Consider the following 16097-nt stretch of genomic DNA (forward strand, 5'->3'; position numbering starts at 1 on the left):
AACATATGTTAAAATAGTCTTAGTTTATTATCATTTATTCACTTGATAAAAAATTATAAATATATAATTAAATTTAAAGTAATATATTATAATAATAAATAAAACAAAATTTATAAAAAAAATTATATATGAACACTTTTATATATACATGTTAATATATATATATATATATATATATATTAAATTTTGTAATAATTATATTTTATTTAGTAATAAATTATAATATAAATATATTCATAAAAATTGTATGTTTCATATGTATATTATAGCATTATATTTATTAAATATAAAATAATATTTTATCAAAAAAGTATCAGGTTTTTTAAGATATTTTTTAAAATATTTTATTAATAACATCAATTAAATAATATCTTAAAACTTATATACCACCATAATTTAATATATAATTAATACAACATAATAAAATATATATTTTTCAAATATTTATAAAAATAGTACATTAAATACTATTATATGTGTTTGATTTTATTATGTTACATATTATTTTTATTTTGATAAATTTAAAATATTTAAATAATTAAAATGTTTATTTTAAAAATAATAATTAAATATATAAATCAAGAGATAAATTTTTTTCTTATTATTATTATAATATTTGTATTTATTAAGGGTGAAAGTAACACAATAAGAGATAATAATGTAATATTTTCATTTTGGGAGATATCATATAAAGAATATTTTAATAATATTTTTTTTAATGAAAGTTGACAAATAATTTAATAAATGTATAAAGTATCATATATTAGAATTTGTTGAAGAAATAAATTGTAATTTTTAATATTAAAGAGTATAATTTATTCTTATGAATTTTTTTTTCTTAATTACTTTATCTTCCCTGATGTATTGCCTACCTTGATATTTAAAAATATATATATTAAAGGAAATATACAAAACGTAAGAAATGTATATATACATGCTTTAAAAAAATTATTATATAATGATATATATTTTATAATAATATAATATTTGTTAATAATTTTTTTATCCTATATAATATATATAATGTTAAAATGTGTATATAGTTAAATTTTATTTAAAATTAATATTAAAATTGTATGTAAAGTAAATGTTAAATAGATTTATATATATATATATAATGATATTTTTTTTATGTGATCGTATATATAATTTATTTTATGATGATTAACATATCAAAAGTTATTTTAATTGTAAAAAATATTATTATAAAAACAAAAAGTTGTCGAACATGATTACAATCTATTTTAAATATGTTAAACGATGATAGTGAGTATATTAAATTAAACTTTATAGAAGTTTTTGTTTTCCAGTAACTGTTTTTGGTTTTATTTGTCGGGAACTAACTGTTCATGTTATCTCATTGAATTAACTCTGTCGACAAAATTGGTATATCATTGTCTGAGACATATTTATCAACTCAGAGTTTCTTAACAACGAAGCACATATGTTGATAATGACAACATGGCAAAGTTATTATACTAAGTAAGAGACACGTTTTACATCGCAAAAATAATATATATATAAAGTGGTCCTCGTTTATCGTGCTGATCATTGGATGTTGATAATAAAAAATTATTAATGGATTTATATCATAACAGTATAAACATTCATTTCATATATCTCACATTTTCTTTTTCTTTTCTACTTTTAAAAGCATATCACTTATTGCATTATTATTCAAGCCTTTAGTTTTGTTTTTTCTTGGACGAACTGAAAAGTAATGTATCATAATTATTTAAATATTATCTACCATCTTAATTATGAAACTCAAGTGTATAAAAATAGACAACTTAATGCACATGCACTAAAAAAAAATAGTAAGCAATTATATATTCATATGAGATTATTAATTATTTTTAGAAATTATTATATATATCGTGAAGAAAACTTGATAATAATGACGTATTAAAGAAGTTTTTAATAATTAACAAGTTTTTTTTATGAAAAAAATATTAAAAAAATACGAGGATTGATCAAAGTAATTATTTTGCTACATAATTCCTAGTTAGTTATAATTAGACATAGACACGCGTGTTGCGTGGCTTATTGATATTTCTTATTTTTTATATAATATTTTAATATATGTAAATTAAAATTTTGTAATATAATAACTATTATTTTAGAATATAAAAATATGAAATAAGTATATTTAAATTAAAAAATATTATTTTGTTAGTTAATATATATATTTTATATATAATTTTTTTTAATAATGTAATATAAGTTTGTTATTGATTTTTGCAAAAAGAATAAATTATATATATATATATATATATATTATTTTGTTAATTAATATATAAATTTTATATATAATTTTTTTTTATAATGTAATATAAGTTTGTTATTGATTTTTTTACAACAAATAAATTTATTTTTCTTTGTAAATAAAAAATATTATTATAAATATCTTTGATATTTATATTTATATAATATTTCATCCTTTATTTTTTTTAGATTCAAATTATTCAAATAAATAATCTTTTAAAAAAATTCATAACTAAAGGTAATATATTCAGATAAATATCTTTTATAACTAAATTATAAAATAGTCTATTTCAATATTTTATCAAATTAATAAATTGATAATAAAGAATATACATATATTCATTATTTTTAAATATGTAACTCTTATACAATCTAATTATAGGTTTTCTATAAAAAAATTTATTGTTGTTTAAAATTAATATTAATAAAAAGTTTATTATTATTTTTATTAATGAGCATAAATGTCAATTAATAATAATTATTAAGTTTTTGCAAAAATAATTTTTTTAATAATGATTTATAATTAATATTAATATCGATCAATATTAATTACTATAATATTTATTATTTTTTTGAAATGAAAAATTTAGTCAAATTAAATTTCTTAAATATTAAATTAATGATGAAATATTTTAATCTATAATTAATATTAATTCATTTTTATTTACAATTAAAATTAATTTGTTTGTAACTGAAAATTTAACAAAAATGAGAGAAGAAAAAATTAGTATGTTTCATTTTTGCTAAAGACTGTCATGTTAAATGAAATAAATAAAGAGGATGACAGATTATTTTTTAAAAAAAAGGAAGAGAAAAAAAAGTAGTACCATGTTGAAATAAAAATTAGACAGCAGAGAAATGAGAGGAGAAAAAAAAGGAAGATACAAAAATAGTAGTACATTTTTTATGATAAAATAAAAATTAGACAATAGAGAAATGAAAGTTAAATTAAATAAATTGCGGAAAAATGTAATATATAAAAAATAAAGGAAAAATATGACAGAAGATAAAAGTTTAGAGAATTTGCCATATAGCATAGTTTTAACCATAGTTTTAAAAACTGGACCGGTCATCGAACCGGTTAAGGTACTGGGTCAGTGGGTCAAAGGTTGAACCGGTGGGTCACTAGTTGAACCGCATGACTCGATTTTTTTTTATTTTTATTAAAAATTATTCATATTAAATATATTTTATACTTATAAATTTTAATAAATTCATATCTTATTTTAAATTTCAAATTTTCTATTTTATTTAAAATTATTTTTATTTTTATTTTGTAAAAAAATACATAAAAAAATTACATGTTAAACAGTATATTAATACAAATTAAAAATATAAATAATATATACATATATAATATGCTTGCAATTAATATCAGAAAATAATATATGTAGTATTTACATAGATATTGCATTATTAAATATATAATTTAAAATTAATAATATACTATAAAAGTTATTTAAGTTGTATATATTGCAAACAAATATATTAGAACAAGTAGTCATTGTTATATTTAATAAGACTCATTGCTTTTTCATTAAGAGATTCAATTTTCATTATTATTTTTGTGATTTATGGTCCCTTAAAAAAATTATAAAAAAAAAAAGTGGTTGAACAAGTTTGACCCACCGGTTCACCGGTTGAACCGGAAAATTAACCGGTTCAATCCGGTTTGAAACGGGTCGACTGCATAACCGATCTAACTTCAGATTTGGACCGGCTGGACCACCGGTTCCCGGTCCAACCGGTCCGACCGGCCGGGTCGATCCGGGTTTTAAAACACTGGTTTTAACAATCGGACTAGTCATTAAACCGGCTAGGGTATTGCGTTAGTGTTAAAGATTGAACTGGTGGGTCACTAATTGAATTGCATGACCTGATTTTTATTATTTTTTTAAAAAAAATATTCATGTTAAATATATTTTACACTTATAAATTTCAATAAATTCATATCTCATCTTAAATTTCAATATTCATCTTATTTAAAATTATATTTATTTTTATTTTGTATAAAGAAATACATAATAAAAAAATATTTAATTTTTTTTATTGAACTGGTTTGACCCACCGGTTCATTGGTTGAACCGAAAAGCTGACCGGTTCACTCTAGTTTGAAACAGGTCAAATATATTATTAATTTAACTCAAGATTCGAACCGACTAGACCACTGGTTCCCGATTCAACTGATCCAACTAACCAGTCCGATCTGATTTTTAAAACACTGCCATATAGACAAATATGCTGACATAACAACATGTAAAATTAATTTTATAATGACATATCAACGTAATAGAGTGTAACTCATGCTTTTATATATAAATAGATTTGAATTTGTGGAGGGATCCTTTTACTCCAGGAGGAAGTCTACATAGACTTACTCCGTTCAATAACTCATGTTCTACATCAAATTTCAATGATCCAACCATTCAATTTAAAGTTTTTAATATATAGATCAAATTGCAAATTTTTAGAAAATTTGAAAATCATTTGATACTTCATTTCATTAATTCGAATCAATGTATAAAATGATTTTATGATTATCCGTCAATTTGAATTAATAAAATGAAGTATCAAATGATTTTCAAATTTTTCTAAAATTTTGCAGATTTGATCTATGCATCAAGAACTTTAAATTGAACGGTTAGATTATTAAAATTTAATGTAAAACATAAATTATTGAATGAAGTAAGTTTAGATAAATTTACTTATGGAGTAAAATGATTCCTCCTCTTTGAATTTATTAAAATATAAATTATAAACTAACCAAATTTCCTAACCTCTTAGTAGTAAATATTAGCTTATATATGAACACTGCTAATTCTGTGCCTTATATAGTATACCTAACTCGTCCTTCTCTACAATGTATACGTAATTCATGCAGTGCATTTTTCTACCTCTCTAAAATGACCAAATGAAAGCTTCGCCCCGAACTTGTTATAATTTTTCGAGCACTCGCATCCAAAATTTGCAGTTATTACTATGCAACAATTAACAAGTGAAAGTTCACAGTTTGATTTTAAAGTTTTAATAGAATATGGGAAAAAAAAATAGAGATGTAATAAGAGAAATTAGAGACAAAGAAACAAAAATAAAATTTAAGATAACCTTTATTTATAATTTTATATTAACATTCATAAAAGTTCATGTCGAGAGAAATATAATGAAATAAATCAATAATATATCATTTTTTTCTCTTTATATTTAACCTCACCAAATTATTATTTTTCTAAAATTATTGATAAATTATTTTTCAAAATTCTGGATTTTCGTTGAGAATTAAAAATATCACCTATCAATTAATTAATTCTTTATAATTTATTTATTTTCATTAATAACTTTTTATATAATTTAATTATGTACACTTATTTTTATATTATATAAATTAGATAATTTTATTTTGTGCTCCTTAAAAATTGGAGCTTTTGGATGGTTGCTCCTCCAGTATGCGCTCATTATTTATTTATTTATTTATTTATTCATTCTGTTTCTTTCATTCTCATAGCATTGAATAGGTATTTTCAAAAATTAACGTATAATGTTTAGCCATTTAGGCACCCTGTATACGTCTATATTAATTTGGAGGCACTTTTAAATAGTATTTGGAAGAGTTAAAAAAAATAAATAAATAATTATATATGAACATAATTACGAATAAGTTGGCACCAAACACATTAGATATATCCAAATTATGCATCTCTTATGAAAGAAATTCAGTTATTCATATTTTCCTTACTTGATTGTGGTCAATAATAAGATTTATTTTAATTTAATTAACAATAAAATAAATTTATTATTTAAAAAAAATACTACAATTTGTTTCTCTTTACTCATATATACATTCATTTATATATTGAGAGTCTAATTTTGTTTTTTATGCAAAGTATTTTGGAATCTTACTTTATTTCTTCACATGCATATTCATTAAAATTAAATCAATAAATATGTTACTAATTAGAGAAATTAAAAGAATTAAAATAAGTAAAAATATTTCAAAAAGAAAAAAGTAAGTCCCATCAATATTAGCAGTAATTTAAGAAAAAGACAAATTTAATGTTAACTAAATAAAACTTCCTTCATGCCATTTTTTTTTTAATTTCGGATAAAAATTACGAAATATAATTAATATTTTCGGTGAAATTATTATGAAACTTCTTAATATATTTCCTTTTTCTTCATATTATCGATATTCTCTCTTATTTATACTATTTTTCCCCTCCACAATAAACGTAAAAGGATAATATATATATATATATATATATATATATATATATATATTTCATTGATATTATAAAATAACAATCAAAATAATTTTTTTTTCACTAAAACATCACATTTAAAAAAAAATGGTTAGGTATTATACCAGGAGACTTGTGATGAAATTGACAAATTAAAAAAAAAAAAAAAATATATATATATATATATATATATATATATATATATATATATATATATATATATATATATATATATATATATGGGAGTTATATTCAATAATGTAACTGAATATTTATTCTTTGATCCATGTATTGCAGTTAGAAAATGATATTGGTTGTTTTTATAGAATAAAATATTTACTACTAATTAAAAAAGTACATTCGCCTATTATCAGAAAAGGATTGCTCTAACATGACATTTCTTAACAAGTGCATTCACCTAGCTAGAATTATTAGAAAGAATTTTCAAATTTTAATTATTTAATATCATCACTTTTTTGACGAGGGAATTCAATTATTACTTAACTATCTCTTATTAATTATGGTAAATAAGACGTAGATATAATAGATAAGGTATATAAAATATTTATAACATTTAAAGTAAAATCATGGTATGGAAGGGACCCAGGTCTTTTAATTAAGCATGTGATTTGTATGTATGGGAAACAAAGAAAAAGAAAAGTATATAATTAGAAGAGACCTCTAATTTGACATTATTTGATCATTCTTTAAGAAATTGATCGATCAATTTCATACTTATCAAAGAGAATATATGATCTAACAAAAAGTTAATAAGAATATATATTAAGACTGAGTAATAGTATACTTTAATCTTGCACAAGCTAACTTTAAGCCATCAACATTCAATGCATTTTCCCCTTGCTTAGACTATTGCACCCTCTTTTATCAATAATAATTGTGCAACCAGGCTTTGTTCATCTTTCTTTTTCACCTCCTCTAGTCACCATAAATCATGACTCAGAATGGTGACATTTCTTCTTCTCCACAACATTCTCGTATATTTACTACTCAATATTTTAACTATTTTTATTTTTTATTCCCTTCCAGAATGGGCTTAAATGGCCCAAAATATAAAAAGGTACTAAATAAATAAATAAGTGAACTTGGAGATGACCCACATCAAGGAAACACTTTGGGCTGAGATAGCCCCATACGTAAATGGACTAACGAAGAGAGACAAGGAGAATCAAACATAAATCTTCTTTAACAAAATAATTTTGCAAAAAAAAAAAAAAGCGAATAAATTCATGACAATTCCTCAAACATATAATTTAAGAAAACATAATTGATATTTATTTTAAAATAAATGAAATAAAAAATAAAGTAAAAGAGAGTACAAAATTGGGTATTGTCACGAGTTAAGAAATTTATAAATAAAGTTTAATTTTTAATGTTATATTATATTATTTAATATAGTTTGTTATATTATATTTAAAATTAAAACAATATGATTTCGTTATCATTTTAATTTTGAGAAAATGATTGAGGTATATCATTTGTTTAACCATGATACGTAATCATAAACCGGCGGTGTTTTATAAAGCTTGCTTATTTAGACTTGGGACCAAAGAAAGCCGTGAGAAAATGCAAATGTCCTTGTCCACAATTAAAAAACACCTGTTAGAGAAACATGGTGGTTACGATTTGACCACGGTCAGCATAAAAAATAATAAATAAAAAAAACTAAACCTCGTTTGCTCGTTAATATCAATGATGTATTTTTTAATCCAAACTTTGTATTATAATTTTACTAAACGTGATTTTGACCACCGCAACCCAAGGTTGACTAGTAAAACTAACACTTATCTGAACTGTTATGTGTTATAAGAATCCAATGGTTGGTTTGAAGAGCAATGTTTGTGTGTGTCTCCACCAAAACTCACAAATGGCTAAGCAAGTGATGCTAATGCTCCTTCCCCTCCCCATGATCATGTTTTTCCTCATAACCGTGCATGGTGCTGAATCCTCATCATGCCCCATGGATCTCAGCTATGTTGAGACCTTTCCATGGGACACTTCAACATGTAGAAACCCAATTGATAAGGGTCATTGTTGCCAAGCTTTGCTTAGTGTTATAGGCATAGGGCTAGCCCAACACCTTAAAGAAACATCCTTGTTTCAACTTCCCAATGTAAACACTTCCTCCACCTGTTTGTCAAATTTCCAGGAGAAACTCGAAGCTTTGGGAATTGACCCATCTTTGGTCCCTTCTTGTTTCCCTAACCCATCACAGTTTGTTACCAACTCTTCCGTATGTGCAGGTATTGTGACACTTGAAGATTGGAAGCAAAAAGTGGGTTTGATTAGCCCTGTTGACACTTCTTGCAATGGGGACCTAAGTGATCAAACTAGGTGCAGCATTTGTTCTGATGCTGGCCTCAAGGTGACTTCACAGCTCAATGGTATGGACTCAAATGCCACAAATTGTTTTTACTTCACGGTTTTGTATGCTACGGCTATTGTTAACGAGCGTGGTCCAACAGATTTAGGCACGGCTAGTTGCATACTAGGCATGCCACTGTCTGTTAAAGGGTCATCAAATAAAGTGCTGAAAATTGTCTTTGGGTTGTTGGGTGCTGTTGTTGGTATTGTGCTTGCTTTTGTGCTGTTTGTCATGTACAGGAAGTGGGATAAGAGAAGGAAGGAGAGTAGGTATCATAGGTCAGTTGAAAACGGTGTGAGGAACAGTGTTTTGCCTAATACTGGGGCAAAGTGGTTTCACATATCGGAGCTTGAACGTGCCACTAACAAATTTAATCAGAAGAATATGGTTGGCCAAGGCGGTGATGGTGTTGTGTACAAAGGGACTCTTGCGGATGGCACTGTGGTTGCAGTTAAGGAGATTTTTGATTTGGAAACTAAAGGGGATGAGGATTTCTGCTATGAGGTGGAGATCATAAGCAAAATAAAGCACAGGAATCTTCTTGCACTTCGGGGTTGTTGCATTTCAAGTGATAATTTGAAAGGTAAAAGGAGGTTTCTGGTTTATGATTTCATGCCTAATGGTAGTCTCAGTTACCAATTGTCCATCACTGGGGCTAATAGGCTAACGTGGCCACAAAGGAAGAACATAATCCTTGATGTGGCTAAGGGGCTTGCTTATTTGCACTATGAAATCAAACCCCCAATTTATCACCGTGACATTAAGGCCACCAACATACTTTTGGATTCCAAAATGAAGGCCAAAGTGTCAGATTTTGGGTTGGCCAAGCAAGGCAATGAGGGCCAGTCTCATCTCACCACAAGGGTGGCTGGCACATACGGTTATTTGGCACCAGAGTATGCTCTGTATGGACAACTAACAGAGAAGAGTGATGTGTACAGTTTTGGCATTGTGATTCTTGAGATCATGAGTGGGAGAAAAGTGCTTGATGCAATGAATTCATCAGTGGTTTTAATCACGGATTGGGCATGGACACTTGCAAAATCAGGGAACATTGAGGATATTTTTGACGAGTCAATAAAAGAAGGGCCAGAAAAGATCATGGAAAGGTTTGTTCTTGTGGGGATACTTTGTGCTCATGCAATGGTGACGTTAAGGCCTACTATTGCTGAGGCACTTAAGATGTTAGAGGGTGACATTGACATTCCCCAATTACCTGATAGGCCAGTACCACTTGGTCATGAGTCCTTTCAATCTTCTTTTTTGCATGGTTTGCAAAGAAGTGGAAGATCAACGCCTTTTCTTTCATCTTATTCAACCACTATCAGCACAAGTATGAGCACAATGTAAATTGAAACTCTAGACTAGTTTCTTTGTGCCGCAGCCAATAGTATTAGGATAAGACTTAGGTATGAGTCAGAAATTCACGGCCACCACTTGGCATTTGAAGGTTGAAATTGACCTTTGAGAAGGTGTCGTAAATATATGGAATTCTTCTTCATTTTGTATACATTGTAATTTTATCACATACGATTACAGAAGAAATAGTTGTGATAAAGTTTCATTTGTTGCATTTGTATAGCGTCATACAAAAGGCATATAGAGATCATAATATACTTTAATACTTTTTTTTTTTGAGTGACTATATACTTCAATGCTTTGAATGCAAGGAACCTAGCCTCTTACCTTTTACATTCAAATACTAGAATTTCATCTCTCTCTCTCTCTTTTATTTTATAAAACTAGTCAACAACTTGGGTTTTCTTCTTGCTTCTCGACCCTCCTTTTATTTTTGTTATCCTTATTAGGCTTTTGTGTTTGGTCATTTTAGACACATAAGTTTTTTTATACTTTCTGGCCCCAACCATCCACTTGCTTTCTTATTCTCCATTCTTGTGGTTGGCCAAATTCAACAACTGTATATTTTAATTTTATCATGTAGTAGGTCAACTGGCACAAGTTTATCAATTATGTACAGCTAAGATTCAGATTCTAAATCATTAACGTTAATGATAGACAAGTTTTTTTTTTTTTTTAAGGTGTACTATTGAATATTGATAGACATGTGGATCATTCAAGTGTTTATTCCACTTAGCCAGGGCACACTCCAGAACCTTTAACTTGAATTCGATATGAAAGTTGGGGCCATTAGATTACTCAGCATTCATTATTTGATGAATTGAACAAGGGCATCTATGATTATATATGATCGATATCATATGATTAAAGGAAAGAAATAAAGACATAACAAATACAAGGAAACACATGCTTTGTTGCACTTCTGGTGCTATTAGATAAATAAAATATCCTTTGTTGTTTCAAAAAAAAACAAGGAAACACATGCAAACATTTTATAGAAAATTTATGGAAACCTAACCAATTTTAATTATTTTTAAGAATCATAATACCTAAATTTGGTGATGTCCAGAAATTGCTATTTTCAAATATGAAAAAACTTTTCCAATCAAACTATAAGGCGCGTTTAGTAGAAGAAATGAAAAAAAAAAAAAATTTATGTCTAATAATCAAAATTCCTAAAAATCATGAATCATAAAAATCATGATTTTTAAGAATACCTAAAATTTATTTGCTTGGTTATAATTTTTTTTTAGAAATATTTATATATATTTGTTAGAAATCCAAGAATTTTACGTTTAGTTTTAATAAACCTTTTTCATAAACTTTAATTTTTGATCACATTAAATGAGGTGATATTTGTCCTTAATCAAACTTTTCTGCAACTTTCATTATAGTTTAACATAGGTTTTGATGTTTGATTTTGAAAAAACAAATACTTGTAAAGTTATAGTACATGGATCTAAGTTATATTATCTACCATAAATTACATATATTTAAGATGTTATGAAACTTTGAAATATTATTATTTTTTATATAGACTACTTAGTAGATTTTGTACACTTTTAGAGATACATATAAATGGTATTAGACATTTGTAACGTTTACATACTCATGCATAAATCATTAAATATACAACTACTTTTACTATAACTTTTATACGTTAATAAATAAGATTGATTTTCTTATAATATATAAGTATTTTTTGAATTAAAATTAATTATAGTAATTATCATAACATAACATTTTAATCGTTTTTAAATGAAATGATATAATAAAATAATTATGTATATTTTATTTATTGCATAAAAATAAATATGTCAAACAGAAATGATCATCAAAGTATATCTGAATATTAAATTTTGAAAAATTATTTTTAAAAAAAGAGTAAAAATGATGGGCTAGATAAAAAGTCTGCAACCCATGTCAGATTGAACTTAGGCTTAAATTAGAAAACTAAATAAAATATAGTTCTTTTGAACCTAACCCATTATAACTTATGACCTGCATCGGTTGAGTCTAAAAGCAACGGTTTGAGTAACTCATTTTACTACTTTTTTTTTTTTTTTTTTTTTTTTTTTTTTTAACTAGAGAATAACTATTTGTAAAAGATATAAATGTTATGAAAATTGTTCTAGGTGGGGAGAGTTAAGTAGTAATTAAAAAAAAGTTTAATTAAAATATCAAAAGCTTTTTCGTATATTTTTCTCAAGACTAACTAATATTGTTTAGAAGTATCTTTGGATAAACCCAAAGAATTTGAAACTCGAACTTTTTGAAGTAAGTTATAAAGAATGGAAGCGCTTTTCGTAATATTGGCCGATTTGGTATACAGGCAACAAACCACAAAAACAATCTTATACGAGTTAGAGTACTCAAATGGAAGATATTTTTTTAAGTTAAAATAATGATACATCAATTAATCCATGTGTTCCGTAATTTTCTTAATGTTAAATGATTACATTTATATTTCAAGTTACAAACCTTATCATCTAAACTAATAAAAAAAATAATTTAAAAATAATAATGTTAAGAGTATATGTTTATAGACTTGGGACATGTTTGGTGGTTGATGTAATGTTTTCTTAATTATGTTTATTGTGATAAATGTAATTAAGTAATATATTTTGTTTTATTTTATTGTTCATAGTTTTTAATTTTTATGGAAGTTAGATTGTGAATAACTCGAAACTTAAGTTATAGAAGATATAACTTATATATGCATGAGAGATAGTTTATGGATGGTAGATTATGAGAAATGAACTTCATAATTCATAACTTTAGGATTTTAGAGAGAAGTTAAAGAGAGGTATTACGGGACCAATGGAGTCCAATCTTAAATCCGATTTCGTTAGAAGATCCTTTTTCTTCCCCTAATTGGTAGTTTCTTGTTCTAAAATGTTGTATGATGTTTAAACTTCATTGAATCCATGCTTTTGTTGTGATTGAAATGAAGATTAGGTAGTGAGTTTGGCTAGTTTTGAGCATGATGATGAAAATTAGTGTTTTGATCTTGTGATTGTTGCATGTTTAATCCAAGGTTAGATTTGTGTTATATAAGTTGCTTAGAATCATTTTCCATGGTTTGGATTTCCATTTTTAAACTTGTAGGTGAGTTAATGAGAAAAAGGTAAAAAAAAATAAATAGTGATTTTGCATATAGATTTGACACAATTTTGTTGGACCAATTTTTTTTTTAACCAAGTAAAATTGGGGGTGAGACCATTCTGAAATTAATTTGACTAGGCCAAATTTTCTTGGTTAGGCAAAATTTGGACAAATTCACTTGATGAGTTAAAATAGTTAGGCCAAATTTCCTTGTTCAAGGGAAATTTGGATAGATTCATTTGATGGGTGAAATAGATGGACCAAATTTCCTTGGCTAAACTAAATTTGGATAGATTCACTTGAATGATATTTCAAGTCAAATTGGTTGGGCAATTTTTGGGACATTCAAGATATCTATGATATTATTTATCATATTGTTGCAACAACTTGAATAATTGTGGAATGGTGTTATATTATGTTGCTTATGATTGATGAATCATGTTGTAAGATGTTGAAATGAAGCATGTTGAGTTGTTTTAAGTTGAATTGGATAATATTCCAAGTGTTGTATAAATTGTGTTAAATATTTGTATGATAGTTGAATCTCACATATGGTATGAGGATGTATGGTGCTAGTTCTTTATACATTGATTTAGGATAATGTATATCGATGACTAAATTGTTGATAGTTGAATGTTGTTGGTTCTATATACATTGATTTGGAATGATGTGTATAGATGATTCTATTATTGAATGTTGAGGTGAAGATGTTGAAATTGCTTAAGGCATTTAGGCATATGGTATTGATTGACTTAGGACTAGGAGCGGGTGTTTTTGAAAGATAAATATCTCATTATGAGGATATGATGCTATAGTGCTTTAAATTGTTGAAAAATCCTCATTGAGTATGTGTTATCTTGTGAAATAGGGTGTTGAGTCTCCTCTAAATCCTTAATTAATATTGGAGTAAGGTATGAAGTCGAGAGCTACAACCCTTAACTAATTATTATAAAGGTGTGCAGTATCACGAGAATAGTTAGTTAGGTTGTAATCCATAGTAGAGCTGATTAATACATGTCAATGTCATGGTAAGCTCACACTCAAGCTATGTTATACCTGACGGTTGTACTAGACTTTTCTAGTTTAAGTGACGATGTTCGAAAAATCATGTGTGGTAGAGGTTGGTATCCAAATTTAGCAAACATGTAAGGCGTGAAAGTTATTGGTTGGTTCAGTAGGGTCAAGTCACTTAAACTACTCATATTTGTTATAGGAGATCTTCGTAGGTAAATGCACGATGACACATGTAGTTGAGGTGTGATGTATATGATGTATTTGTTTTCAGTGTGTCCATATGCTATGTGGATTGATTGTTGAATGACATTGATGTGATAAAATATGAATTATCATATATTGTTGAGTTGATTACTCTTGTGAGGTGTTGAATGTCATGTTAAGGTGTTTGTTGTGTTGATATGTGTTGTAGACCATGAAGTGGTTGTTGTGTGGTCTACATACTGGTATTGGTAGTATAGTTGTATTTTCTTCTATATTTGGTATGTTGATATATATTGCTATGATGCAATATTGTATAAGTTGAGATGCTATAAATTTAGTTGTGTGGGGAATTGTGGTATTATTAAATTGTTTATCTTTTGAAAGTTGTGGAATGTCAAGCTTAGGTGTTATGGTTGTGTTGTTTTAGTTGTATTATGTAACATGTATCAAGTTAGGCATCATGTTGGGCATATACTATGTTACCTTGCAGAAAAGTTGGAGATTTTGTGGTTTTGCTTATGTTCCATAATGAGATGGTGTGGTGAATGTATGATTATATTGTAAGTTGAGAACATGTTATGTAGTTAAGTTATAGTATAGTTAGTTAATTTTTCTATATACTTTGTTGATTCTTTGTATAGTAGCTTATCCTTGTATATTTTCCTTATTATTGAATTGCGATGATTATATTTACATGAAAGTAGGATATGGTTAGATTGGTGGAGTTTGGTAGTTGAGGGCCATGCTAAATGGTGGTGTAGCTTGATGTTACTTCTATATAATTTTGTAGAGTTGTTTGACCGACAACTTAGGTTTACATTACAATTGTTTTGGATTACTATATATATATACATATATGCACACAAAATTTGTGGTTGTTCCATTGAGGAACATTTACTCTTTTGGTTAGTTTGTCCTTATGCATATATTTATATTATTACAGATACCTTCCAAGAACTGTTTATATGTTAATCTTAGATAATTGTGTAAGTTTTTCGTTACTAGTTATTGATCCGTTAAGTGTAAGGATCATGATGAGCCATTGTAATTAAATTTTGGATTTTTAATTTTTAAATATAATTTTTAAAGCAATACTCATCACGGTAAAATGAAGTTAAAATGATTTTAAACTTAAATTTAAAATACTTTTAAACTTGCTTTTAAAACTAATAAAAAAAATTGTAAATTTGGATTTTAGTTTTAAAATAACACACTCGCTATATTTGACAATGACATTCCCACCACCATCACCAATACCGGTATTGTCCACCCATGTGCTTTATGATAGATTTAAGATACAAAATAGTTTTATAAGTTTAAAGTTAGAAAAATTATAATAGTTTAAATGATTTTATAGATTGCAGTATAGGTTTGAAAAGGAAAAAAAAAATGATATTTTTAATATTTTAGCAAAATTCAATGTTTTGATATGTAAATTTTAAATAGGCAATCATTTAAAATAATTTAACTAATTTAATTCTGAATAGAAAATGAAATTTTAACGATTTACATAAGTTTTAAGAATAGAAAAA

The 16097-nt window shown here is 26.1% G+C and overlaps 1 protein-coding gene across 1 annotated transcript; it reads left to right on the forward strand.

Annotated features, from left to right (window-relative positions):
- The first annotated feature begins 8319 nt into the window (after window positions 1-8319).
- On the forward strand, window positions 8320-10552 carry LOC109788171 (putative receptor-like protein kinase At1g11050). The gene has a single exon (XM_020346836.3). The coding sequence runs from the start codon at window positions 8335-8337 to the stop codon at window positions 10231-10233; it is 1899 nt and encodes a 632-aa protein (XP_020202425.1). The 5' UTR covers window positions 8320-8334; the 3' UTR covers window positions 10234-10552.
- The last annotated feature ends 5545 nt before the right edge of the window (window positions 10553-16097 follow it).

This window comes from Cajanus cajan, chromosome 9 (genome assembly GCF_000230855.2).
Source record: "Cajanus cajan strain Asha chromosome 9, NIPB_CcT2T_4, whole genome shotgun sequence".
Taxonomy (NCBI): domain Eukaryota; kingdom Viridiplantae; phylum Streptophyta; class Magnoliopsida; order Fabales; family Fabaceae; genus Cajanus; species Cajanus cajan.

Excerpts from the sequence above, each read along its gene's own strand:
- LOC109788171 (XM_020346836.3), top strand. The coding sequence starts at position 8,335 with ATGGTTGGTTTGAAGAGCAATGTTTGTGTGTGTCTCCACCAAAACTCA.